General features: G+C 46.6%; 1 protein-coding gene across 1 annotated transcript in view; it reads right to left on the bottom strand.

The window, feature by feature from the left end:
* The window catches only part of SHCBP1L (SHC binding and spindle associated 1 like), a 1561452-nt gene that overhangs the window by 95297 nt on the left and 1438157 nt on the right, over positions 1-27998 (bottom strand). The window contains exon 8 of the mRNA XM_069635012.1: positions 25201-25451. Within this exon, the coding sequence (XP_069491113.1) occupies positions 25201-25451 (251 nt within the window). The remainder of the gene's footprint in view (positions 1-25200; positions 25452-27998) is intronic.

Raw genomic sequence — 27998 nt, 5'->3', positions numbered from 1 at the left:
GGACTAGGAGATCCTGCGTGGGACTGGTCTGGGCTAGTTTTTGAGCTCAGCTCTAGTCACTGCAGTGCGGGAGGGGCCACGAGCCAGCCGGGCTCGCCTGGAGGGGTAAAGGGGGGAAAGAGGGGGAGGGGTCACCGGGGGGAAGGAAACAGGGGAGATCCAAGAGTCCTAAATCGGATGGAGTCCCAGCAGGGTACAAGGAGCGACTCCCCAGGGAGGGGAGCGAAGGGGGTTAGGGTCGCACAATGGCCTAAGAGTAAAACAACAGGCAACAAACATGACTAGCACGGAACCACTGAAGTTACTATTGTTAAACGTTAACGGGCTAAATTCACAGGTTAAAAGGAAGAAGGTAGAGAGGTTTCTGAGGAGGGAGCAACCACATATAGAAACATTACAAGAGACCCACATACAAACCGGAGATATGCATAGGATAAAGTTCTGGGGATACTCAAGAATTACCCAGGCCACACAAGCAAGCAAAAAAGGGGGAGTATTGATTGCCCTGAAAGATGGACTGGATTTGACAGTTACAGCGATGCAGAAAGACGACCAGGAGAGGTATCTAGCCTTGACCTTAGAGTTAAGGGGGGGAGACCTACACAATAGCGACCCTTTATGCACCAGACCAAGCTCAGGATCCATTCATTAAAAATTCCCTCACGCGATTGGGGAAATTCGCTAGGGCCCATATCCTTTTAACAGGAGACTTCAACATGTCCTGGGACCCTACTAAAGATAGGAGCACGATTACATGGGGCACGCAGCTGAGACCCTCAGGAGACCTTTTAAAGAAAACCCACAACTTGGCCATAGTTGATGCGTGGCGGGAACTCCAAGGAAACACAGAGGGCTACACCTTTTATTTGCACGCACATAGGACACAAGTCACGTATTGACTACATATGCATATCAAAACCCCTAGTAGGCACAGTAACAGACATTGCAATAGGGGCAATCACTCTCTCCGATCCTGCTCCATTAACCCTATCTTTAAACAGATCACAAGGCCCCCCGGGCCTGTGGAGGTGGATATATCCGTTTTTGCTTTTTAAAGACCCGACGCTCGCCCGGGAGATAGAGGGAGAGGTAGCAGACTTTGCTAAACATAACAACTGGGACGACTCGCCACCGCAAGTATGGTGGGATGCCCTCAAAGCCACAATTAGAGGGAGAATCATAGCTATCAAGGCTAGAAGAGATCGAGAGCTGAGGCTGAAAGAGCAACAACTAGAAGGCAAACTCAAAGCCATAATGGGCCAGATGAGCTCCAAACAGACAGCAGCTATTAAAAGAGAATACAGGGCAGTGAGAGGGCAGTTGAATCTCATTCAGACGAGGGGAGCAGAACGTAACCTTCTCTGCCTACGCCAAAGATACTATATCAAAGCCAATAAATACGACCGCCTTTTGGCAAGAATGCTGAGGAAAGAGGTAGGCGACAAAACCATCCCAAAAATCAAGAGGGAGGGAGGCCGAATGTGCACCAACAATAAAGACATAGAAAGGGAATTTCTCAAATTCTACACTACAGCCTACAGCTCCAATAATCCAATAATCCGTCTCTCTCTGATCAGGTGCCCTGGACAAAATCGACCTCCAAAAGATCTTGACGGAGGATAGGGAGCTCTTGGAAGGCGACATAACAACTGACAACGTCAGAAGGGTACTTAACAACCTACCTCCAAACAAATCCCCGGGCACAGATGGTTTTGTAGCTGAATTTTACAAAGTACACAAAGAAGTCCTAATTCCCTACCTTACTAAACTATTTAACCATATCGGAACCACCAAGGCCCTTCCCAAAACAATGGAGGAGGCAAAGGTGATACTAATACATAAGAAGGGCAAAGACCCCACCGAATGTGGGTCCTACCGGCCCATAGACTTAATAAACATTGATGCCAAAATACAAACCAAAATTCTAGCTACACGGCTCGACATGATTCTTCCCAAAATGATACAGCCAGACAAGTCAGGATTTATTAGAAGCAGACAAACAACAGACAATGGGCAGGGCTACCTCCAAACTCGGGTCCGGGTTCCCTGAATGGGGAAATACCAGGCCATTCCGACCTTGGAGGACCCGGTATTTTCCCATTCAGGGAACCCGGACCATCCCCATTCCCATTTGAGCCCCCATAGGGCTTGTTAGGGAGATTTCTCATAAATGGTTAATTTCCCTTACCTACTGAGTCCCTCAGCAGCTTTGCTGGATTTCTAGGATTTTTTTTTCACCTGGTAAGAGTGTGAACCTTTTTTCCCACTCTTACATGTGTTTTGCTATGTGTATTTCTACTTTTTGTGTGATCTTGGGCACTGGAGCCTCACCTACTCCATGGCACCATATTCTTGCATCTGTGTTACACAGCACCTTAAGTGCAGTGACACAGGGTTGTCTTTTAGACTTCCCACCGACTCCATTTTCTGGGGCTGACTACTGTCCCCCAGAAAATATAAAGTGCCATTAACTTTATTTAGTCACTTTTACCACAGACCCAGTACACCCCATTTTACACGGAGTATTGGAAAGGGTTAAATCTTTTCCATTTTTGTCTGTGCCTCTTGGAGCATTGTTTCAGTCCCTTTACATCAAGACTTGGCTGGTGTTAGTGGTATCTACCCTATTTTGTATACCGCGGTTATCTTAAATAACCATGGTATTATTTTAGGCTATCATATTAGCCTCAAACATAAACCCGCTTGACCATATATATTTTATTACGGTGCCGGCTGGGTTTATTCGCCATTCCTTTTTGTAAATGTCTTTCATGTGTTTTACTCTGTGCGCCAAACCAGGTTTGGTCCCTTTGTTCATCGCCTTTTCGCGGGCTTCCACACAGAAGCCCTCCTTTAGGCGCCTGAGAGTCTGGGTAGGCAGGATGAGAGGGAGGGGTTTTAGGACCACTGCCATGGGTTCCGTTGGTAACCTAAGTCGCACTCCTGTTTGATTGGCTGGGTGACTGCTGTGTGATTGAAAGCCAGGCTATTTGAATGGGGGGAAACTGCATAAAAAGCAGGTCTCTGGGACTGGAAGAGCAGAGTCGGCAAGTCGCCAATGGAACGAAAGACCCATTGAGGAACTGACGGAAGAAGACCTCTACAACGACTGAACCGCCCGGTGAAACCCATCCTGCAGGTCCGAAACGTCAGAATCCGACGACAGAGAAAATCCTCTAGGAAATTTCTTCCCTTGAGCTGGTGGGACCAACCAGTTCGCCCAAACTGCAAGCCAGGACTCCTGGTCGAATTCGCTTTACAGAGCTAAAGTGGGCTGGATAGCCAGGAAGGTCGGACCCTGCTTGGGTTTTAAGGAGCGCACCTTTTATTTGTTGCTTTGCTCTGCTGCTGATTTCTTCCCTGGGTAGTGCAGGACCTTCCAGTCTTCCTACTTCTGATCAGTCCGACAGTCGCGTCAGGAACCGTGAGCCTGCAGGAACTAGCAGGAACGTCTGCCTCAGCTGCAGCTCCCTCTCCGTTTTAAGGTACTGTGCAAATCCGGTTGTTCGTTTCGTTCAGCTGCGGTGAAAGTGTTTGAAATCGTTCTCCAATCCGAGGGTTTGTCCTTCTCTTCTCTTCTCTTTGAACTACCTTTTTCTACCAACCAACTTCGTCTGGAAACCGTTCCAGGAACTTTACTGCAAACTACCCTAAACTGTATTATCTTGAGCAAAAGACTTTTGACCTATTGACTTTGGCCCTAAGCCTTTTCTATCTGATTTTATCATTGTAGTCTCTCGTGTTTGATTGCCCTGAGTACTTACCTGTTGGTGTGATTCAATTTCAGTTAACTTTGTCTTTCCCTCTCTTTTTAATTGCTGGAGTGCCATTTTGCTCCCACTTCATTTTGTGAGCTTAACTTGTCTGGAACTTATTGGGAGTTGTGTGGTGTATTAAGAGTGTATCTTTTAAACAGCTTAGAAAAGTGAAATCTTATACAACTGAAGAGTGAAATAAATGTATGTCCTTTTACTTGAAAACCTTGACTCAGTGTGTGCCTGAATAATAGTAATTTCTGTCCTTTGTGTAACTATTTGATACTGCTCACTTACTCTTGAGATAAGTCTGGCTGCTCAGCCACTGCTACCACTTTAACTGTGTAGTACGGGCTTGTACCAAAGGTGACATTGTACTGTCACTTGCAGTCTTAATTGTGTGTGGTGTTCCCAAAGGGTACTGCATATAATTCTACCCAACACTGGTGTACAGCGGTGAGGATAAGGTATAGTAATTACACTTAGAGTGCTGCTATTACCTTGGATCAACTAACCACAAGGCTAACATCACTAAAAGGCAATATTAATCATGTCTGATATGGAAAGCCACAGTCAGGAGACCCTCCTGAGTTACACTGCAGATAATTTAAGAAACATGTGTAAAGAAAGGAAAATCTCTGACAAAGGCAAAAAGTCTGAATTGATTGCAAAATTATTAAAGAGTCCAAGTCTAGGGAGTGCGTCTGAAATGCCTGACTCGTTAGCAAATGTGGAAAGTATTGAGGATGATAATGTATCTGTTACTGATGAATTGGAAGAAGTAGATGTGTCTCCTAATGTAGGTCTCTCTGCTCCCTTGCCTGCTCAGCAACCTCAGCCCTTGTCCACTGGGACCCCCACAGGCCCTACACTCAGTCCTGAATTCATTGCTCTAGAGAAAATGAGGCTTGAACTAGAATTCAAACGTTTAAATGCTCAAACTGAACAAAAACATCAAGAACTGAAACTCAGAGAAATGGAGTTGAATCATGAACTAGAAATGAAAAGATTGCCTCTTGATAATTCTTCTCTCCCAGAGTCCTCTAGGTCTTCCAGTCCTAAGAGACCCCGTATGCCTAAGGAAATTGTGGGTATGTACAAGGTTAAGCTTGATATTTTGGATTGGTTGGCAATGTTTGAATATAACCATAGTATTCAAGGTCTTACAGGGAATCAGTTGCTTCCCTGGCTCTTCTCTAGGCTACCCACTGTTGCATCTGATGTTGAGATGGAGTTGGGGGAGGTGGATTGGATGGTTTATGAGTGTGTGAAGCTAGCTTCAATTGCTAGATTTGGGAAGACCCCTTCCCAATACCTTAAGAGGTTTACGACCCTCAAAAAGCATGATGGTAGCCCTTGGGCTACCTGGGTATGTGACTGAAAAACTTAGATGGTTGGATTAAGGGTTACAGAGTAAACATTTATGAAGGAATGAGAAATCTTGTAATGTTGGAATCTATTTTTGATGTCTGCTCTCCTGAGCTCAGACAGCACTTGGCTGATTCTAATGAGATAGATCCAGAGAAGCTAGCTAAGGCTGTTTACTTGTGGGTTGCCAACAGGGCTACTCAAGGATTCTGGGGCTACTAAGAAAAAGGATGAGGGGAAACAACCAAAGAAAGACAACAAAGAGAATTCTAATACCTCCAATCCAAAGGAGGGCCACAAACAACAACATAAGGGTAAACCACAAGGGAAACCAAATCAGGCTAGTGTACCATCTGGACCCAAACCAGATGGAGGTCAGAACAAACCCCCATTTATCAAAACATTTGGGAAATGTTATGTTTGTGGGTCAACTGACCATGTGAAAGGGGATCCCAGATGTAAGGGTAAACCATCAGGGGTCCACACTGTCTCCTTAGCCTTCTCCCCAGATGAAGAAGTCCCTATGGCAAGTGCAAACTTTCACCTACTGACTGATGAACCCATGGGAGTCTCAGTTAGTGTTTCTTTAGTGTCCCTGGGCTTGAGGGAACAACAAAATTTAGATGTCTATAATTCCATCCCAGATAATACTAAAGAGTATTATAAAGATAGTGTTCTTGTGAATGGTCAGGAAACCCCTGCCATCAGAGACACTGGAGCCAGCATAACTGTCGTGGACAAATCATTTTTCAAGGTGGAGGATGTTGCTAGGGCACCCAAACACCTCACCAAGTTAGCTGGAGGCCCTGTGCAAATGCTTCCCCAGTTACCAGCTCTCATCCGGGTTAATGCTATGACTGTCAAAATACCTGTTAGTGTGCAGAGGGAAAGTGCCTGGGAGAGTAATGTTGGGTATTGACCTGAAAACTCTTGGAGTTGTGTCAAGCACCCCCAGCCCTACTAGTAAGAGGAAACAGGAGCTCACTAGGTCTGCAAGGGAGAGAACCTTGAGAGGCTCTCCAGAGGAGTTGATAGAGGAAACTATCACTCCCACGCCACAGGTGTTGCTCGCTGCTATTTCTAAGAAGACAGAAGCAAAGGTGAAACCCAAGATATCCAGGAAAAAGACAGATAGCACCCCTGTGCTACCAACAAGGACATCACCGAGATTGTCCAAGATCACACCTGTGATCCCTCCACCTGCTGAGGCAGAGTGTGAGGTGCAACCTTGTGTGGTTGAGCCAGTTTCTGAAGAATCAGATCTGGAAGAAGACACTATCTTAGTTGGGGATCTTGACCCTGTTGACCATCGTGAGCTGCAGTCTTTACTGGCAGAAGGTGGACCCAACAGGGCAGACTTCAGTAAAGGACAGAGCGAGTGTCCTACTCTTGAAGGCCTTCGACAACAGGCTGCTAACCAACTTGATGGGCAAGAAATTGGAAAGCACAGGTTAAGCTGGCAAGATGGCCTCTTCTACAGTGAACCAACTGAGTCTACCCATGGGGACTGCAAAAGACTTGTAGTGCCCCTTGCCAACAGACTCAAGCTCCTACAGTTAGTCCATGAGATACCTTTGGCTGATCACTTGAGTTTCAAAAAGACCAAGGAAAGGCTCTCTCTTTACTTCTACTGGCCTAAGATGTGTTCAGAAGTTGACAAATTCTGTAGGAGCTGTCACACTTGCCAAACCTCTGGCAAGAGTGGAGCCAAGAATGTGCTACCCATGGTGCCTCTCCCAGTGGTGGGAGTTCCTTTTGAGAGGGTGGGCATTGACATTGTCGGTCCCCTTGACCCTCCCACATCTTCAGGGAACAGGTTTATCCTGTTTGTAGTAGACCATGCTACAAGATACCGAGAAGCTATACCTATGAGAACTGTTACGGCTCAGGCTGTGGCTAAGGCTCTACTTGGTATTTTTACCAGGGTAGGGATTCCTAGGGAAGTGATATCCGACAGGGGATCCAGTTTTATGTCCCACTACATGCAAGCCATGTGGAAAAACTGTGGTGTCATTTACAAGTTCTCTACGGCCTATCATCCACAGACAAATGGACTGGTAGAGAGGTTTAATCGTACTATGAAGAGCATGATAGGTGCTTTAGAAGAACCCCTTAAGAAGAAGTGGGACCTTCTACTGCCATGCCTTCCCTTTGCATATAGAGAAGTCCCTCAGGAGGGAGTTGGTTACAGTCCCTTTGAGCTTCTCTATGGCCATCCAGTCAGAGGTCCATTGGCCCTGATCAAGGAGGGGTTGGAGAGTGCTCCTTCCCCCAAGCCAGTCAGAGTGACTGACTATGTGATAGGTCTCCGGAGGAGAATGTCACACATGATGGCAGAAGCAAGCAGTAACTTAAAAGCAGGTCAGGCTCTGGTTAAACATTGGCATGACCAGAAGGCCAGCATGGTTGAGTTCTCTCAAGACCAGCTTGTATTAGTTATGGTGCCAACAAAGCAGATGGCCTTGCAGGACAAATGGATAGGACCCTTCAAGGTTGTGGGCAAACTTGGAGAGGTGAACTATTTGGTGGATTTAGGCAGACCTAAGGAGGCTCCCAAAGTCCTTCACACCAATCGTTTAAAGGCTTATGTCTCGAGACCAGAAGTGGGAGCTTTGCTTCTAGCTTCAGCTCAAGAGGAAGAGGAGAGTGAACCTCTACCTGACCTCCTCAGAGGCCAACCTTTGGATGAAAACATAGAAGGAGTTAATCTCTCTTCTCAACTGACTTCTGAACAACAGTAGGAGTGCAAAGTTCTGTTGAATCAGTTTGCCTCCCTGTTTTCACTATCACCAGGCTTGACCCCTTGGGGCCAGCATGATATTCTCAATGGTGACTGTTTACCTCTGAAAAGCAGGGGTTACAGAATGTCAGAACATGTGAGATTCCACATCAAGGGAGAGGTCAACACGATTCTAATCACTGGGTTATAGAGCCCTCTACAAGTCCATGGTCTAGTCCAGTTGTTCTAGTACCAATGGCAGGATCCAAGGAGTTGAGATTCTGTGTGGACTATAGAGCTCTAAATGCAATCACTAAGACTGATGCCCATCCTTTGCCGAGGACAGATAAACTGATGGATAGACTTGGTTCAGCCAAGTACCTCAGTACATTTGACCTAACCTCTGGCTATTGGCAAATAGCACTGACAGACCATGCCAAGGAGAAAACTGCATTCTCGACCCCAGCAGGCCTCTAACCTAAGTTTAAGGTTATGCCTTTTGGAGTAAAGAATGCACCTGCTACATTTCGAAGGATGGTTAATCAAGTTCTGAATGGGATGGAGGACTTCTGCATGGCATACTTGGATGACATTGATTGCAGTGTGCAGCCCTACATGGAAAGAACATATTGACCACCTGGGATATGTTTTGCAGGATCTTGAGCAGGCCCATCTGACCATAAAGGCAAGTAAGTGTCAAATTGGGCAGAGTAAAGTGGTCTACCTTGGTCATGAGGTAGGAGGAGGTGAAATAAAGCCATTGTCTAGCAAAGTACAAGCTGTACAAAACTGTGCCACCTCTACTACTCAAACCCAAGTGAGAGGTCTCACTTGGTACTACAGGAATTTCATAGAGAACTATGGAACCATAGCTTCTCCCGTGAATGTAGTCTCCTCTCCAAAATTCCCTAAAAATGTTAGATGGAATGAGGAGTGAACTCAAGCCTTTGAAACCCTGAAGAAAGCCCTTTGTCAAGCTCCAGTCCTAAGAGCTCCTGATTACCACCAACCCTTCATTGTGCAGACAGATGCCTCGAATATAGGTATAGGTGCAGTCCTTAGTCAACTGGATGAGAAAGGTAGGGAACACCCCATTTGCTTCATCAGTAGGAAACTGAAGGAACCAGAGACAAGGTGGGCAACCATAGAGCGTGAATGCTTTGCCATTGTGTGGAGTTTGAAGAAGTTTAGACCATACTTGTATGGATCTACTTTTGTGATTCAAACTGACCACCAGCCCTTGAGATGGTTTATGCAAATGAAAGGGGAAAACCCAAAACTTCTAAGATAGTCAATCTGCCTGCAAGGGTTTGATTTTACCATTGAGCACAGAGCAGGATGTCACCACCAAAATGCTGATGGTCTCTCTAGGATGATTTTAACCAACTAGAGGTAGAGATTCATCCAGGAGTGGATTAAATCCTCTTAGTCTGGGGGGGGGGGCGAGTGTTAGGGAGAATTCTCATAAATGGTTAATTTCCCTTACCTACTGAGTCCCTCAGCAGCTTTGCTGGATTTCTTTTTTTTTTATTTATTTTTTTTACTTTCTTTACTGCAGGTACCTGGAGCAGATGGGTGCCCATCTGTCCCTATGGAAAAGCAAGAAAATAAAAAATAAAATAAATAGACAAATGGTTTGTTTTGGGGGAGTGCCCCCCCACTAGACCACCAGATGATTTTTATATCAAAAGGGGGGTAGCCCTCTCCCCCACCCCAAATGGATGGGGGCATCTCATGCAGCCCTCCCTGCAGTCAGATGCCCCTTCCTAGGGCCAGAAAGCTGCCCCCAGGGAGGGCTACATGAGGTGCCCCCATCCACTTAAGGTGGGGAGGGGACAGTACCACCCCCCTTTCAATATACAATTCACCTGGTGGGTTAGTGGGGGGGCACTCCCCCCAAAAAAACCATTTCACTATTTCTTTTCTTGCTTTTCCCTAGGAGAGCGGGTGGCCTAACCTGCAGTGCAGGCCCCATCCTTTGGGGGGCCTGCCCACATTTTCCTGGTGGCCCTCCCCCAATGGATGGGTGGGACCTCATGTAGTCCTCCCTGGGGGCAGATGGCCCTTGCTATGGGAAGATATGTTCCCCCAGGGAGGGCTACATGAGGTGCCCCCCATCCACTTAGGGTGGGGGGACAGGGCTACCCACCTTTTGATATAAAAATCATCTGGTGGTCTAGTGGGGGGGGGGCACTCCCCCAAAACAAACCATGTCTATTTTTTTTATTTTTTATTTTCTTGCTTTTCCATAGTGACAGATGGGCACCCATCTGCTCCAGGGGGGCCCTTACCTGCAGCCCCCCCCCCACTAGACCACCATAGACATTTTTTATGGAAAGGGGGGTGGCCCTCTCCCCCCACCCCAAATGGATGGGGGGGCACCTCATGTAGTCCTCCCTGAGGGCAGATGGCATTCCTAGGGGCAGAAACCTGCCCCCAGGGAGGGCTACATGAGGTACCACCCAATCCACTTGGGGTGGGGGGAGAGGGCCACCCCCTTTCCATAAAATATGTCTATGGTGGTCTAGTGGGGGGGGGGACTCCCCCAAAGCCACCCATTTTTCTTTTCTGGGATTTGGGCCCTTCCCATGGGGGCAGATGGGTATCCATCTGCCCCCAGGGGGGCCCAAACCTACAGCCCCATGCGTTGGGAGTTCGGGGCAGAGGGGGACGCTTACCTAGTAAGCAGTGCCCCCTGCCCCCACGTCAATCACATCCATTGTGTTTCAGAGGCATTGCTGCCCACGGATCGAGCGCTCAGCGCCCCATCCGCGACCAGCAATGCTTCAAAAAAAGGTGTCATTGGAAAGGGGAGAGTCTTCCCCTTTCCAACGACGCCTCCCTCAATCTCATCGGCTCAGAAAAGCCAGAGATTGAGGGAGAGGGGCACTCACCTTCTCTCTTCACCACGGCAGCTGTAAACAGCTGTCGCAGTGAATTTACTTTCAGTTTCATGTCGGCGTGCATTACGCACGCCGACATGAAACTGAAGGAAATCCAACCCCCGGGCTGTGAGGGGGGACCTCCCCTTCACATAGCCTGGGGTTGGATTACAGTTGTGTGCGATCGCCCAAAACAGATTGCCAAAAAAGACGAGCTATCTCGTCCTTAGCACTTCGGAGGTAATGTCAAGGATGAGATAGATGGTCCTTGGCAATTAAGGGGTTAAGTAGTCAATATATCAAGAGAAACCTTCATTAATTCTCATCTGGAAGGAGCCAGAAGGTAATTGAAGAAGGCAGCACAGTTTTTAATCTCCCATCAACTAAGTAGTAGCCCGAATTAATCACCAGACCTACTGCTCTAACCATCCGTGGGGTACCTAAAAATGCATACTGGGATCAACTTTACTTAATGGGATACTGAGGTATGAAGGTGAGGAGAAAAAATAACACAGGAGAGTCAAAGAGAAGGGTTGACCAAGTCTCTTTTTAACTTCCTAATCTTTTGTGTCAGGTGAACCACGAAAATTCATTTTCACTCCTTTTTGGATGTCGCAGATACCAAATAACACCTTTCCGGCGCCTGACATTAAGTCTGCCAGCCTGGGATGTCAGGCGCCGGAAAATGTTGTTGCCCATTCCCGTGGAGTCCCTTAGGACTTCGGGGAGACGGAAGCACTGGCACTGTTTCTAACAGTGCTTCTGTGAAAACTCTGCGGGAAGGTGCCATTGCGTCCGGCACGTCTGACCTTTCGGGCGCAATGGCCCCCGCCCGCAGAGTTGTAGTGTGGCGGTCCGGAAAGGGTGCCGGTACGGTGCAGCCAGCATCCTTATTTCGGGACCGCCACACTTTTATGAGGACCAATCTCACACCTCTAGTCATACTTTGTGGGAATGGAATACATGCTTCTAGGGACAGAAGTCGGATTACTATGAAGCTGTGGTATGGAACAAAGTGCAACCACCTTACTGTTTCATTGTAAAGTTCTTAGTCGGGCTGTTGGTACATTAGTATGCTTAAGGTTTTAAACTCAATCAGCTACTGGGTATCTTGTTTCTGGTGTCCGCACCATTTGTTGTCGGGATCCATGCAAAGAGATAGCAGAAAGAATGACGTGCCTCGTGAGAAGATGGTTTGAGGCTTTCGACAAGGCTGGTCCTACTAAATGAGTGGAAATAAGCATCAGATGTGTACTCAATCTTGTAGGGAGGAATGTCTTTCTGCTGCTGAGCCAATCTTCATTGTCAGGATGGGTATCGGAAGGCTGCAGGTTTTCGTGTCTGAACTTTGGGTCAGCATCTTCTTCCTCATTCATGGACTTATTCTCAAAGGTCTATTAGTAACAAGAGCTCAAGCTCCACTTTTAAGGGCTGTGGGGATTTGTGTGATGACCCCAATCAGTGGGTGGTGTAGTCCATTCCAACATTATGGCAGACATATAATCTGTGGGAGCCACCTGTAAGGGTGCAGAAGTAAGTCTCGGACACAAAGGTGGCATATATTTGGGTAGAAACTTTTATTGATCAAGAAAGGGTTGGAAAACTGCCTCTCTATGCCTTCAGTTAATAGGGATTCACTAGCACATTGAAAAATAGTGAAATTGTCAGCAAGCCTTCTTCAGTCCCTAACACTAACAACTTAACTCAACTGTTTAAGGATGATCTCTTCCAAAGTAAAGTGTTAATTGTATTTCCAACAGACAGAAAATTTCCCAATTTCGCGGCTAATCAAAAATGATGTAAGAAAATATTTTCAAAAATGTAGCACTCCAAGGCTAGGGTCCTGCTCCTTTCCCCTAGACTCCTTGTTCTACTTTCCTTCCTTTTGGGCTTCTGAGCCCTGTATCTTCATAGGTAAATGTCACTTTATAATTCACAATGATATGCATCTCAGATTCACAGTTCTTTATCCCATCAACTTGGCACACTTACCTACTTAGCGCAGGTTTCCTTCTAATTAGCACTTTTCACTTTCAGGGTTCTTGACCCACTTATTCTCAAACTCTCACATGGGTGCTGGTACCAGACTCGCAATGTAGCGTTGTACCAGCTTGGTTTACTCCCCTGCCAAGCATATCATTCTTCCTGGTTTGTTTCTCTTACAGCCATGGTCCCAGACACTCTTCTTCTCGGCTTCTTATATGGGTGCAGATCCCAGACTGGCAATTCAGTATCATAACTGCTTGGTTCACTCTCCTGCCAATCGTACGATTCCTCTTTCTTTATCTTGGTTATGTTCAGGGTCCCAGACCCTCTTATGCTCTGATTTCACTATCTGTGTGTGTCCCAGACTTGCAATCTCTTCTCAGGGTCCCAAGCCCTCTTATTCAGCTTCTGTTTTCAACTCCTAGCTTCACTGGACCTCTAGCACCTCTCGAATAACCCATGTACCTGTTTGTCTCTCCAGTGCAGGTACTGGCATTTCACGAGCAGCTGCGTTCCTTCCCGAGGCTGCGGTAGCATTGGGGTAACCAGCGGGGTCTGCAGCGGCTCTGCAACGTCTGTCTCTTCCCAGCTGTGCATCCTCTTTCTCATGTGCTTTGTCGGGCCGGGAATGCCTGGAGGTTCGGCTCAGTAGCCACCCAAGCAGTCCTTCCATCCTGGATCACGTTCAGCTTTTCCTTCTCCTCCATTCACTGCTTCCCTATCATCTCTGGTCTGTTTGCCTGGTGCACAGCTCCTGCGGTTCCTCCCCGGAGGACAGCTCTCTTGGTTCCTCCAGTGAGGGAGTTTCCAGCCTCCCTCAGTTACCAGCAGACTGTTGGTGTTCAAGTGTTCCCCCTCTCTCTGGGAGACACACTGGCCCATAGCCCCTTCTGCTACAGCACAGCTTTCCTGCTCCTTGCTCCTCCAGGGAGAGCTTGACCATACTTCCTGGTTTCCCTCCTCTATTTCTACTACTGTTGGACCAATGGGAAGTCAGTAAGCACTAGACTGCTCAATGTGGTTCCCATAGGCAATCTTCAGGCCTCCGCTTCCGCACTCCTCCCTCGTCACAGTACTGACTTTATGGCGCCCTTGTGAGTCAATGGAGTTCTTCTTCATCACAGTACTGGGAAAGGGATCTTCACTTAGGTAATTCCCACTCTTCCTCGTCCCAGTAGTTTCTAGGGGAATGGTAGGGTAAGAGTAACCCATGAACTTATTAGGGAAGAGTTTGATCTTAGGGTTGTAGGAAGAGGATCTAGGGTCAGGAGATTGGCAGGGATACCGCATTCTCTGGGGATGGTCGTCCCTAACCCCATAAGGGGCTTCCCCTCCCATGTGATGCTCATCCTGTGTACCACCCCCCAGTGGGACTATTGTACTGTGGACGCACCACCATAGCCCCATGGGAAAGGACTCCCCCTAGGAGATAAGGGACAACATCCTCAGATTCGTCACTCCCCATATTGAACCTTTGTTGGCTTCCACCACGGCATTCTCACACAGATGTTGATTTGAGACTGAATTGTGACATTCACAAAACCAGACCTATCTGTGTATAGCTCTGCAACTTGGGAACTCTGATAGCCAGTAGAATCATGTCCACTGTCAGGGAGAATTCTCATTCTATGGCTAATTTCCCTCACCTAGTGAGTGCCCCAGCAGCTTTGCTGGATTTCTGGAGTTTATTTTTTCCACTTGGTAAGAGTGTGAGCCTTTTTGCCACTCCCACATGTGTTTTGCCATGTGTATTTTTACTGTTTGTGTGATCTTGGGCTCTGGAGCACACCACTCCATGAGCCCCCACTTTGTGTGTGTGTTACACAGCGCCTTCAGTGCAGTGACACAGGGTTGTCTTTGAGACTTCCCACTGACTCCATTTTTTCTGGGGCTGCCTACTGTCCCCCAGAAACAGGTAAGGTTGCCATTTACTTTATGTAGTCACTTAAAACTACAGACCCAGTACACCCCATCTTGCATGGAGTACTGGAAAGGGTTAATTCCTATCCCTTTTGTCTGTGCCTCTCTGAGCTTTGTTTTGCTCTTTTAACATTTAGACTTGGCAGGTGGCAGTGGTATCTGCCCTAACTTTTCTACCGCGATTATATTATATAAAAGTGGTACTGTTCCCAGCTATTATATTAGCCTCAAACATAATCCTGCTTGACCAAATACTCTTTCTTTTGGCTCCAGTCGGGTTTATTCGCCATTTCTTTTTGTTAAAGTCCTTCTTGTGTTTTACTTTGCGCGGCAAACCAGGTGTGCCTTCTTTGTTCACTGTCTTTTGGCGGGCTTCTCCCAAGAAGCCCTCCTCTTGGCGCCTGGGTGTCTAGGTGGGCTGAATGTGAGGGAGGGTGTAGTCACCCCCTGCACAGGGTATCCTTGGAAACCCAAGTCGCACTTTGTCGTGATTGGCTGAGTGGTTGTCCAGGCCGGACAACCCCCCTGCTGTGTGATTGACAGCCAGGCTGTGTGAATGGGGGATTTTTGCATAAAAGGCAAGACTCTTGGGCTGGAAGTCAGAGTCGCCACTGGAACTGCAAGGAACTGAAGAGAAGACGACGGCTGCCGCAACTACCGATCCTGGTGAAGCCCTGCTGCAGTCCTGAGCTATCTACCCTTCAACGACAAGAGAAGATCCAGTCCGGAGTCTTCTTCCCTTGAGCCTGGTGGGATCAACCAGCTCATCTTGCACAGGCAGAGGATCCTCTTCTTGGTCGAAATCGCTGCACACAGCTGTAGTGGTCCGGATAGCCACCTGAAGACCCTCTCCTGTTTTAAAGGAGCACACCTTTTATTCACCGTTGCTTTTTGCTGCTACTGGCTTCATCCCTGGGGAGTGCAGATCGCTCCAGACGTCCTCCTTCTTGTCCCCACGACTGAAGTCACATGAACCGTGAGTCTGCAGGAACTACCAGGAACAACTGCCATAGCACCAGCTCTTCTTCATTTCGAATAAGGTACTGTGTCCAACTTCGAGGAGCTGGGGTGAACCCTTTTCTCCTCACTAAAGGCTTGTCCTTTTCTTCCTTCCCTCTTATAACTTTTGCTTCCTCTTTTGACAATATCTAAGTACTCCTGGCAATCTCGAATCGTGAACTGTACTAACCGTGTGATCCTTGACAACAGGAACCCTGTTCCACTTGACACTGGCGCAGGCCTATTGACTTTTATTCACTTGTAGGAAAGTGTCCTCTGATTTTATCTGCCTTAACAACTCTTTTGTGTTGATTCAGGTGCTAAGTGTGTTTTTACTCCGGTAACATTTCATCCCGCAGGTACGCATATCTTTATTAAGACCGAACGGTCATTACTGTCAAAAAGTGATTGCATCTGTCCCCACGGTAACGTCTATTTCACAAAACCATTCTGTCAAAACCATAGGTACTTACCTTGAATTGTACTGCACAAAGTGAATTGGTTGTGTGTAGTGTATTTTACGTGTGATTTTAAATTAATAGAAGTGAAGTGTTTTGCGAACATATGGTCTAGAAATAAATGTACTTTTACTTTTCAACCAAAACCTTGAGTCAGTGTTTGCTTGAGTCACAGTAATTGTAGTCCTCTGTGCAATCTCTACTACTGCTCATTTGAGATAGGTCTGGCTGCTCCGCTACTGCTACCACTTTAACAGTGCAGTACAAATTGTATTACCAGTTGTAGTCTTAATTGTGTGTAGTGGTCCCTAAGGGCACTGCACAGGATTCTGCCTAACACTGATGTACAGCGGTGGGATTTTTAAGTTATAGTGATTACACTTAGAGTGCTGCTATTACCTTGGGTCAACTAACCACAAGGCTAAACACCACTAATTCTGTTAACTGAAAAATCATGTCAAATATGGAAAACTACAGTGAAGAGAGTCTCTTAAACTATACTGCTAAGGTTCTGAGAACCATGTATAGAGAGAGGAGCCTCTCTGGTAAAGGAAAGAAATCTGAACTGGTTGCTAAATTATTGGGAAAACAATGTCTGGAGAGTGGGTCAGAAGGGCCTACCACTCCAGCAAATGTGGATAATGATGTTTCTGATTCTGAGAGTGTTGGATTAGAAGAAGTAGATGAGTCCTTGTTAGGAAACCCTACAACTCCCTTGCCTGCTCAGAAAGCACATCCTCTGTCCATAGGGACCCCCACAGGACATGAATTAGAAGTGAAACGTATTGATGCACAAACTGCCATGAAACATCAAGGCTCAGAGAAATGGAGATGGTTCATGCTCTAGAAATGAAGAAATTGTCTTTGGAAAATGCTTCTCTCCCAGAGTCTTCTAGGTCTTCCAGCCCTAAGAGACCCCGTATGCCAAAGGAAATTATTGGTATGTATGAAACTAAACTTGATGTTTTGGATTGGTTAGCAATGTTTGAGTACAATCATGGGATTCAGGGTATCTCAGGGAAACAGTTGATTCCTTGGCTTTTCTCTAGCCTTCCCCCTGTTGCAAGTGATGCTGTAATGCAGTTGGACAAGGAGGATAAGCAGGATTATGAGTGTGTGAAGTTAGCTTTAATAGCTAGATTTGGGAAGACCCCTTCCCAGTACCTTAAGAGGTTTAGGACCCTCAAAAAGCATGATGGTACCCCTTGGGCTACCTGGGTGTGTGAATGTTTGAAGAACTTAGATGGTTGGGTTAAGGGTTACAAAGTGAACACTTATGAAGGTTTGAGGAATCTTGTGATGTTGGAGTCAATCTATGATGCCTGCTCTCCTGAGCTTAGCCAGCACTTGGCTGATTCAAAGGAGATAAATCCTAAGAAGTTAGCTAAGGCTGCTGACTTGTGGGTTGCCAACAGGGCTACTCACAAGCATTATGGGGCAACTCAGAAGAAAGACACCAAAGAGAATTCCAATAATTCCAATCCAAAAGAGGGCCCCAAACATAACTAGGGTAAGCCACAAGGGAAACCGAATCAGGCTAGTGTACCACCTGGTCCCAAACCAGATGGAGGTCAGAACAAACCCCCATTCATTAAAGCATTTGGAAAATGCTTTGCTTGTGGGTCAAATGACCATGTGAAAGGGGATCCCAGATGTAACGGTAAACCTTCAGGGGTCCACATTGTCTCCTTAGCCTTCTCCCAGGTGGATGAAGTACCTATAGCCTGTGGACAATTTCAGTTACTAGCTGATGAGCCCATGAGAGTCTCAGCTAGTGTTTCTTTAGTGTCCTTGGGTCTTTGGGAACAACAGAACTTAGATGTCTATAACTCAACCCTAAATAATACTAAAGAGTCTTATAAAGATAGTGTTCTTGTGGATGGTCAGGAGACCCCTGCCATCAGAGACACTGGAGCCAGCATAACTGTGGTTGATTAATGTTTTTTCAAGGTGGAGGATGTTGCTAAGGCACCCAAACACCTAACCAAGTTAGTTGGAGCCCCTGTGCAAATGGTTCCCCAGTTACCAGTTCTCATCCAGTGCAATGACATGACTGTCAGAATACCTGTAAGTGTGCAAAATAACGTACCTGGGAGAGTCCTGTTGGGTAATGACCTTAAAACTCTTGGAGTTTGTCTAGTATCCCCAGGCCTCCCAACAAAAGGAAGCAGGAGCTCACAAGGTCTACTAGGGAGAGAACCTTGAGAGGCTCTCCTGGGGATTTGATAGAAGAAACTATCACCCCAAGTCCACAGGACTTACTTAATGCTATTGCAGGACAGAAGAGACAAAGGGGAAACCCAAGTCTGCCAGCAAGAAACCAGCAAGCACCCCTGTGCCCAGAAGGACATCTTCGAGACTGTCCAAAGTCACACTTGTGACTCCTCCACCAGCTGAGGCTGAGTGTGAGGTTCAACCCTGTATGGTTCAACTAGATGATCTGCAAGAAGATCTTACTCTGGTTGGAGATCTTGACCCTGTTGAACATCCTGAGCTGCAGTATTTACTGGCAGAAGGTGCACCCAACAGGACAGACTTCAGCAGATGGCAAAGGGAGTGTCCTACTCTTGAAGCTCTTTGCCTACAGGCAGCTTCTCAGCTCAATGGGAAAGAGCCTGGAAAGTATAGGTTGCACTGGGAAGATGGCCTCTTCTACAGTGAACCGACTGAGTCAACCCCTGGAGACGGCAAAAGACTTGTAGAACCTCTAGTGAACCGACTCCATTTCCTACAGTTATCCCACGAGATACCTTTGGCTGGTCACTTAAGCTTTAAGAAGACCAAGGAAAGGCTCTGTTCTACTTCTACTGGCCTAAGATGGGTTCAGAAGTAGACAAATTATGTTGGAGCTGTCACACTTGTCAAACCTTGGGCAAGAGTGGAGCCAAGAATGTGGCACCCTTTGTCCCTCTCCCCATGGTGGGAGTTTCTTTTGAGAGGGTAGGGATTGACATTGTTGGTCCTCTTGATCCTCCAACATCTTCAGGTAACAGGTTTATCCTGGTTGTAGTAGACCATGCTACTAGGTATCCTGAAGCAATACCTGTGAGGACTGTTACGGCTCAGCCTGTGGCTAAGGCCCTACTTGGTATTTTTACCAGAGTAGGTTTTCCTAAGGAGGTGATATCTGACAGGGGATCCAATTGTATGTCCCACTACATGAAAGTCATGTGGAAAACTTATGGAGTCACCTACAAATTCTCTACTGCCTACCATCCCCAAACCAATGGGTTGGTGGAGAGGTTTAACAGAACTATGAAGAGCATGATAGGTGCTTTAGAAGAACCGCTTAAAAGAAAGTGGGACCTTCTACTGCCATGCTTTCTCTTTGCATATAGAGAAGTCCCTCAGGAGGGAGTAGGTTACAGTCATTTGGAACTTCTCTATGGCCATCTAGTCAGAGGTCCATTGGCCCTGATTAAGGAGGGGTTGGAGAGTGCTCCTTCCCCCAAGCCAGTCAGAGTGACTGACTATGTGATAGGTCTCCGGAGGAGAATGTCTAACATGATGGCAGAAGCAAGTGATACCTTGAAAGCTGGTCAAGCTCTGGTCAAGCATTGGCATGACCAGAAGGCTAACATGGTTGAGTTTACTCAAGACCAGCTTCTTCTTGTTATAGTACCTACAAGGCAGAGGGCCTTACAGGACAAATGGATAGGACCCTTCAAAGTTATGGGTAACCTTGGAGAGGTGAACTATCTGGTGGACTTAGGCAATCCTAAGGGGGCTCCTAGAGTCTTTCACACCAACCGTTTAAAGGCTTATGTCTCTAGACCTGACATGGGAGCATTGCTCCTAGCTTCAGCTCAGGAGGAGGACAAGAGTAAACCTCTGCCTGACCTCCTCAGAGGCTTACCTTTAGATGAGCAAGTGGAAGGAGTTAATTTCTCTTCCAGTCTAACATCTGACCAGCAGGAAGAGTGCAAATTACTGTTAAATCAGTTTGCCTCCCTGTTCTCACTTTCACCAGGCTTGACCCCTTGGACAGCATGATATCCTCACTGGTGACTGTTTGCCTGTGGAAAGCAGGGGGTACAGAATGTCAGACAAAATAAGAACCCATAAAAGGAATGAGGTCAACAAGATGCTTGATCTGGGGGTTATAGAACCCTCTACTAGTCCCTGGTCTAGCCCAGTTGCACTTGTACCAAAGGCAGGCTCCAAGGAGTTCAGATTCTGCGTGGACTATAGAGCTCTAAATGCAGTTACTAAGACTGATACCCATCCTTTGCCTAGAACAGATGAGCTGGTGGACAAACTTGGTGCAGCCAAGTACCTCAGCACATTTGACCTAACGTCAGGCTATTGGCAAAAAGCCCTGACAGACCATGCCAAGGAGAAAACTGCATTCTCCACCCCAGCAGGCCTCTACCAATTTAAGGTAATGCCTTTTGGGCTAAAGAATGCACCTGCTACATTTCAGAGGATGGACAATCAAGTTCTGAATGGGATGAAGGACCTCTGCACAGCATACTTGGATGACATTGCAGTGTTCAGCCCTGCATGGAAAGAACATATTGATCACCTACAATATGTTTTGCAGGCTCTTGAACAGGCCCATCTGACCATAAAGGCAAGTAAATGTCAAATTGGTCAGAGCACAGTGGTGTACCTTGGACATGAGATAGGATGAGGTGAAATAAGGCCATTGCCTAGCAAAGTACAAGCTGTAAAAAACTGGGCCATCCCTACTACTCAAACCTTCAAAGGTCAGGTGGAATGAGGAGTGCAATCAAGCCTTTGAAGGCCTGAAGAAAGCCCTTTGTCAAGCTCCAGTCCTAAGAGCTTCTGACTACCACCAACCCTTCATTGTACAAACTGATGCTTCTAATGTAGGTATAGGTGCAGTCAACTGGATGAGAAAGGTAGGGAACATCCCATTGTTTCATCAGCAGGAAGTTAAAGGATCCTGAGACAAGGTGGGCAACAATAGAACGTGAATGTTTTGCTATTGTGTGGTCACTGAAGCGGTTTAGACCATACTTGTATGGATGTACCTTCATTATTCAGACTGACCACCAACCCCTAGGATGGCTGATGCAAATGAAAGGGAAAACCCTTAACTACTCAGATGGTCAATCTGCCTGCAAGGGTTTGATTTTTCCATTGAGAACAGAGCAGGAAGTCACCACAAAAATGCTGATGGTCTCTCTAGGATGTTTATAACCGACTAGAGGTATGAGATCCATCCAGGAGTGGATTAAATCCTCCTGTCCCTTAGTCTGGGGGGCGAGTGTTGGGGAGAATTCTTATTCTATGGCTAATTTCCCTCACCTAATGAGTCCCCCAGCAGCTTTGCTGGATTTCTGGAGTTTATTTTTTCCACTTGGTAAGAGTGTGAGCCTTTTTCCCACTCTTACATGTGTTTTGCCATGTGTATTTTTACTGTTTGTGTGATCTTGGGCTCTGGAGCACACCACTCCATGAGCCCCCACTTTTTGTGTGTTACACAGCACCTTCAGTGCAGTGACACAGGGTTGTCTTTGATACTTCCCACTGACTCCATTTTTTCTGGGGCTGACTACTGTCCCCCAGAAACAGGTAAGGTTGCCATTTACTTTATGTTGTCATTTAACACTACAGACGCAGTACACCCCATCTTACATGGAGTACTGGAAAGGGCTAATTCCTATCCCATTTTGTCTGTGCCTCTCTGAGCTTTGTTTTGCTCTTTTAACATTTAGACTTGGCTGGTGGCAGTGGTATCTACCCTAACATTTCTACTGCGATTATATTATTCATTCATTTATTCATTTATTCACATTTGTATAGCGCACTTGCAGCCCATGGACATCGAGGCGCTGTTACAAGTAGGTGTTGGATTCTTAATTCAGCAGATATGCATGAGACGAGAGGTCTTATGGATACACAATTACAGGCATAGTTACAAGTGAAGAATGATAATAATAATACAGTGACAGAATGCAGTCAGGTACGTTTCATACGTTTCATACAAAGAGCTTGGTTTTAACAGCTTTGCGGAAGGCTTGGTGGGATTCAATCATTCTGATGTGAGGTGGCAGTGCGTTCCAGTGGGTGGCGGCCCGCGTGGGAAAGCTGGCACCACCGGCGCGCACCTTGTGTGATTTGGGCGTGACAATCGTGTTGGAATAGCACGTTCTTAATGGTCTGGTGGCAGAGTGCTTGGTGATTCTTTGGGTCAGGTAGGGTGGAGCAAGTTCATGGAGGCATTTGTGGGTGAGGGCGAGTGTTTTGAAAACAATCCTCTCTTTCACCGGAAGCCAGTGTGCCTGTCTTCTGACTTCTGAGATGTGGTCTTTTCTCGTGGTGCCTGTGGCCGCCCTAAGTGCATTATTTTGAACTAGCTGAAGTTTGGCCAGGTTCTTATTGGAGGTCCCAACGAGTAGGGCATTACAGTAGTCCAGCCTAGATCCAATTATTGCCCTGGCAATGGTGAGGCAATTCTGGCGTGACAAGAAAGGTCTGGCAGCGTTGAGGACTTTCGAGTAATAGGCTGAGGAGGAGGCAATGGCATTGACCTGTCTATCCATTGACAAGTCGGAGTCTAGGTAGACTCCGAGTGTCTTCACATGATTGGAGACCTTGATGGGAATGTTGTCAATAGTGAAGGAAGAGTACTGTACACCGAGGTTCCCCAGCGTGGAAGGTGCTCCTATGAGGAGGAGTTCGGTTTTTTCACTATTGAGGCATAGCCAGTTGTCTGCCATCCATGATTGGATAGTGGAGTAGATGGTGGTAAGAGTTTTAGTATCCGCCAGGTAGTCGCCTGTGAGTGGGATGAGGACCTGGGTGTCATCCGCATAGTTAGTATACGAGATGCCCATGGAGTCAAGGATGCTGAACAGTGGCCTCGTGAAGAGGTTGTAGAGCGTGGGCGCGATACATTAGCCCTGAGGCACACCGCAGGTGATGTGGCTAGGGGTGGCACAGGCTGAATCGGAGAAGACTTTCATGGCCCTTTCTTGGAGGAAGGAGGAAATCCATTCACAAGCTTTGGGGGAAAAGTTAGCTTGGGTAGCTAGATGGTGACACAAGGTGTTGTGGTCCACCAGGTCAAAGGCGGCGGATAGATCCAGGAGCAGAAGGAGAGCAGGTTTCCCTGCGTCTCTTAGATCGTCCATTTGGTTCTTTAGGTCCAAGAGAGCCGTTTCGGTGCCGTGTCGTGGGCGGAAGCCAGATTGCCGCAGGCCAAGGAGACGGTTTTCTTCAAGGAACTTTTGGACTTGCAGGTAAGCTGCTTTGTCCAAGATTTTCAGCAGGAAGGGTACAGTGGTGATAGGTCGATAATTCCCCGGGATCGTTGGGTCTGTTCCCAGCTATTATATTAGCCTCAAACATAATCCCGCTTGACCAAATACTCTTTCTTTTGGCTCGTCGGGTTTATTCGCCATTTGTTTTTGTTAAAGTCCTTCTTGTGTTTTACTTTGCGCGGCAAACCAGGTTTGCCTTCTTTCTTCACCGTGTTTTGGCGGGCTTCTCCCAAGAAGCCCTACTCTTGGCGCCTGGGTGTCTAGGTGGGCTGAATGTGAGGGAGGGGTGTAGTCACCCCCTGCACAGGGTATCCTTGGAAACCCAAGTCGCACTTTGTCGTGATTGGCTGGGTGGTTGTCCGGGCTGGACAACCCCCCTGCTGTGTGATTGACATCCAGGCTGTGTGAATGGGGGATTTTCGCATAAAAGGCAGGACTCTTAGGCTGGAAGTCAAGAGTCGCCACTGGAACTGCAAGGAACTGAAGCAAAGTGGAGAAGAAGACAAATGCCGCAACCACCGATCCTGGTGAAGCCCTGCTGCAGTCCTGAGCTATCTACCCTTCAACGACTAGAGAAGATCCAGTCCGGAGTCTTCTTCCCTTGAGCCTGGTGGGATCAACCAGCTCATCTTGCACAGGCAGAGGATCCTCTTCTTGGTCGAAATCGCTGCATACAGCTGTAGTGGTCAGGATAGCCACCTGAAGAGCCTCTCCCGTTTTAAAGGAGCGCACCTTTTATTCACCGTTGCTTTTTGATGCTGCTGGCTTCATCCCTGGGTAGTGCAGATCGCTCCAGACATCCTCCTTCTTGTCTCCACGACTGAAGTCACATGAACCATGAGTCTGCAGGAACTACCAGGAACAACTGCCATAGCACCAGCTCGTCTTCATTTCGAATAAGGTACTATGTCCAACTTCGAGGAATTGGGGTGAACCCTTTTCTCCACACTAAAGGCTTGTCCTTTTCTTCCTTCCCTCTTATAACTTTTGCTTCCTCTTTTGACAATATCTAAGTATTCCTGGCAATCTCGAATCGTGAACTGTACTAACCGTGTGATCCTCGACAACAGGAACCCTGTTCCACTTGACACTGGCGCAGGCCTATTGACTTTTATTCACTTGTAGGAAAGTGTCCTCTGATTCTATCTGCCTTAACAACTCTTTTGTTTTGATTCAGGTGCTAAGTGTGTTTTTACTCCGGTAACATTTCATCCCGCAGGTACGCGTATCTTTAGTAAGACCGAACTGTCATTACTGTCAAAAAGTGATCGCATCTGTCCCCACGGTAACGTCTTTGTTTCACAACACCGGTATGTCAAAACCATAGGTACTTACCTCGAATTGTACTGCACAAAGTGAATTGGTTGTGTGTAGTGTATTTTACGTGTGATTTTTAATTAATAGAAGTGAAGTGTTTTGCAAACATATGGTCTAGAAATAAATTTACTTTTACTTTTCAACCAAAAACCTTGAATCAGTGTTTACTTGAGTCACAGTAATTTTAGTCCTTTGTGTAATCTCTACTACTGCTCATTTGCTCTTGAGGTCTGGCTGCTCCACTACTGCTACCACTTTAACAGTGTAGTACAGGCTTGTACCAAAGGTTAACTTGTATTACCACTTGAAGTCTTAATTGTGTGTAGTGGTCCCTAAGGGCACTGCACAGGATTCTGCCATATATGGCTAAATCTGCATCACAGTCTTTTTCTCCACAAGAAAAATGCCTAGCTCTAGGACCCTGCACTGGGATTTACATGGTTACTTTACTTTCATTTCATAGTTTTTGTAGACATTCATGATTTTAAAGCAGTTTTTAATGTCATTACAATTGCACAACATATTGATACTAGATTATAGTATAGTATTGAAAAATCAAATTACCTGAGCCCCAGTAATCTCGCAGTGCTTCATGGTCAAAGCAGCTCCAGTAAGAACACAAACTCCAGTTCCTTCACATTTCAAAATACAGTCATCCAAAATCATATGACCCGACTCTACAACCACAATGCCATCAGAGGTCCCTCGCTGGACAAATGTGAGATGCATCAATTTCACATTTTGAGCTTTAGAAGCCACAAAGCTGTCATAGAGGGGATCAGAAACAATCACAATCTCTTCTTTTCTTCCAATTCCTAGTTGAAGGAATAAAAGTTTGAATGAAAAAAAGTCATAATTTAGATGAGTAATACACGTAAAAATAACATACATTCTGTGGAAGATGTAATGCAAAGTGAAACATTTACTGACTTGTGCTTCTAGTTTTCCATCCCGGTTTTCTCAGTTGAATCATAAGCACATTAATATCTCTGCACATGAGCAGGACACCAAAACACAATTTAAAAGACAAGTATGTCTTATTTTTTACATTAAAAAGAGTGAAACATATCCGATACATGCCTGCATGGGAGAGAGACTTGGATGTGGAAATCACTGTAAGTTCCTGGGGGAATATATAAAAAAGATTAAATAGTTCTTGCTGTAATGCGACTAAAGAAAGCACGTTTAAGACCTTGGGGATCATTACGGGTCCGGCGGTAACCCTGCCGGTGCTACCGGCGGGTTTGCCGCCAGACCCATAAAAATGTACTTGCGCCTGACTTCCCTTGTGCCACCGGCTCATTACGAGTCTGTGTCCGGGAAGTCAGGCACCAGCAAATTTGTTAATCCCTGTTAGGGAGAATTCTCATTTATGGCTAATTTCCCTCACCTAGTGAGTCCTTCAGCAGCTTTGCTGGATTTATGGGGTTTATTTGTTCCACCTGGTAAGAGTGTGAGCCTTTTTCCCACTCTTACATGTGTTTTGCCATGTGTATTTCTACTGTTTCTGTGATCTTGGGCTCTGGAGCTACACCTCTCCATGAGCCCCACTTTTTGTGTGTGTTACACAGCACCTTCAGTGCAGTGACACACGGTTGTCTTTGAGACTTCCCCCTGACTCCATTTTTCTGGGGCTGACTACTGTCCCCCAGAAACATGTAAAGTTGCCATTAACTTTATATAGTCACTTTAAACTACAGACCCAGTACACCCCATCTCACATGGAGTACTGGAAAGGGTTAATTCCTACCCCTTTTTGTCTGTGCCTCTCTGAGCTTTATTTTGCTATCTTAACACTAAGACTTGGCTGGTGGCAGTGGTATCTACCCTAACTTTTCTACCGCCATTATACTATATAAATGTGGTACTGTTTTAGGCTATTATATTAGCCTCGAACTTAAACCCGCTTGACCAAATACTTTTTTATTTCGGCTCCGGTTGGGGTTTATCGCCATTTCTTTTTGTTAAAGTCCTTCTTGTGTTTTACTTTGCGCGGCAAACCAGGTTTGCCTCCTTTGTTCGCCGACCTTTGGCGGGCTTCTGTCCAGAAGCCCTTCTTTGGCGTCTGGGTGTCTAGGTGGGCTGAATGTGAGGGAGGGGTTTAGTCACCCCCTGCACAGGGTCTCCTTGGAGACCCAAGTCGCACTTTGTATTGATTGGCTGAGGTGGTTGTCTGGGCCGGACAACCCCCCTGCTGAGTGATTGACAGCCAGGCTGTGTGAATGGGGGATTTTGGCATAAAAGGCAGGACTCTTGGGCTGAAAGTCAGAGTCGCCACTGGAACTGCAAAGAATCGAAGAGAAGCAGAGAAGAAGACGGCTGCTGCACCTGCCGAGTCCCGGTGAAGCCCTGCTGCAGTCCTGAGCTATCTACCCTTCAACGACAAGAGAAGATCCAGTCCTGAGTCTTCTTCCCTTGAGCCTGGTGGGATCAACCAGCTCACCTTCCACAGGCAGAGGATCTGCTTCTTGGTCAAAATCGCTGCATACAGCTGTAGTGGTCCGTATAGCCATCCAAAGAGCCTCTCCTTGTTTAAAGGAGCGCACCTTTTATTCATTGTTGCTTTGCTGCTGCTGGCTTCCTCCCTGGGTAGTGCAGATCGCTCCAGACGTCGTCCTTCTTGTCCCCACGACTGAAGCTTCAGGAACCGTGAGTCTGCAGGAACTAACACGAACAAATGCCTTGGCACCAACTCTTCTTCATACGAATAAGGTACTGTGTCCGACTTCGAGGAACTAGGGTGAACCTGTTCTCCTCACTAAAGGCTTGTCCTTATCTTCCTCCCCTCTTATAACTTTTGCTTCCCTTTTGACAATATCTAAGTACTCCTGCAATCTCGAATCTTGAACTGTTCTAACCTTGTGATCCTCGACAACAGGACCCCTGTCCCATTGACACTGGCGCAGGCCTATTGACTTTTATCTTCGTTTTAGAAAGTGTCTCTTGATTCTGTCTGCCTTGACAAAAGTATTGCCTATGATTGTTATCCCCAATTCTCTTGTGTTAATTCATGTGCTAAGTGTGTTTGACTACTGTAACATTTCTTCTCGCGGGTACGCTTCTCTTTCGTAAGACCGAACTGTCATTACTGTCAAAAAAGTGATTGCGTAATAACCCCCGGCAAATTCAGAAATGTGTCAAAAACTCATTTTTCGCACATTGCACTCAGCTCACACACCGAGACACGCCGCCAACACCACATGGCCGACCTTCCCGTGTTCCCAGAGGTGTCCCGACGAAAACGGTACCTCACATGTGTGGGTGCACCTACCTGGGCGCAAAGGGAAAAGGCTAAAACACGGGTAACCCCAAGTCTTTCGGCAAAGCAGATTTCAGGAATTTAGCTCATGCGGACAACGCAC

This window comes from Ambystoma mexicanum, chromosome 1q, assembly GCF_040938575.1.
Source record: "Ambystoma mexicanum isolate Mex_15411 chromosome 1q, UKY_AmexF1_1, whole genome shotgun sequence".
NCBI classification, from domain to species: Eukaryota; Metazoa; Chordata; class Amphibia; order Caudata; family Ambystomatidae; genus Ambystoma; species Ambystoma mexicanum.
This window is presented reverse-complemented; position numbering and strand designations above follow the sequence as displayed.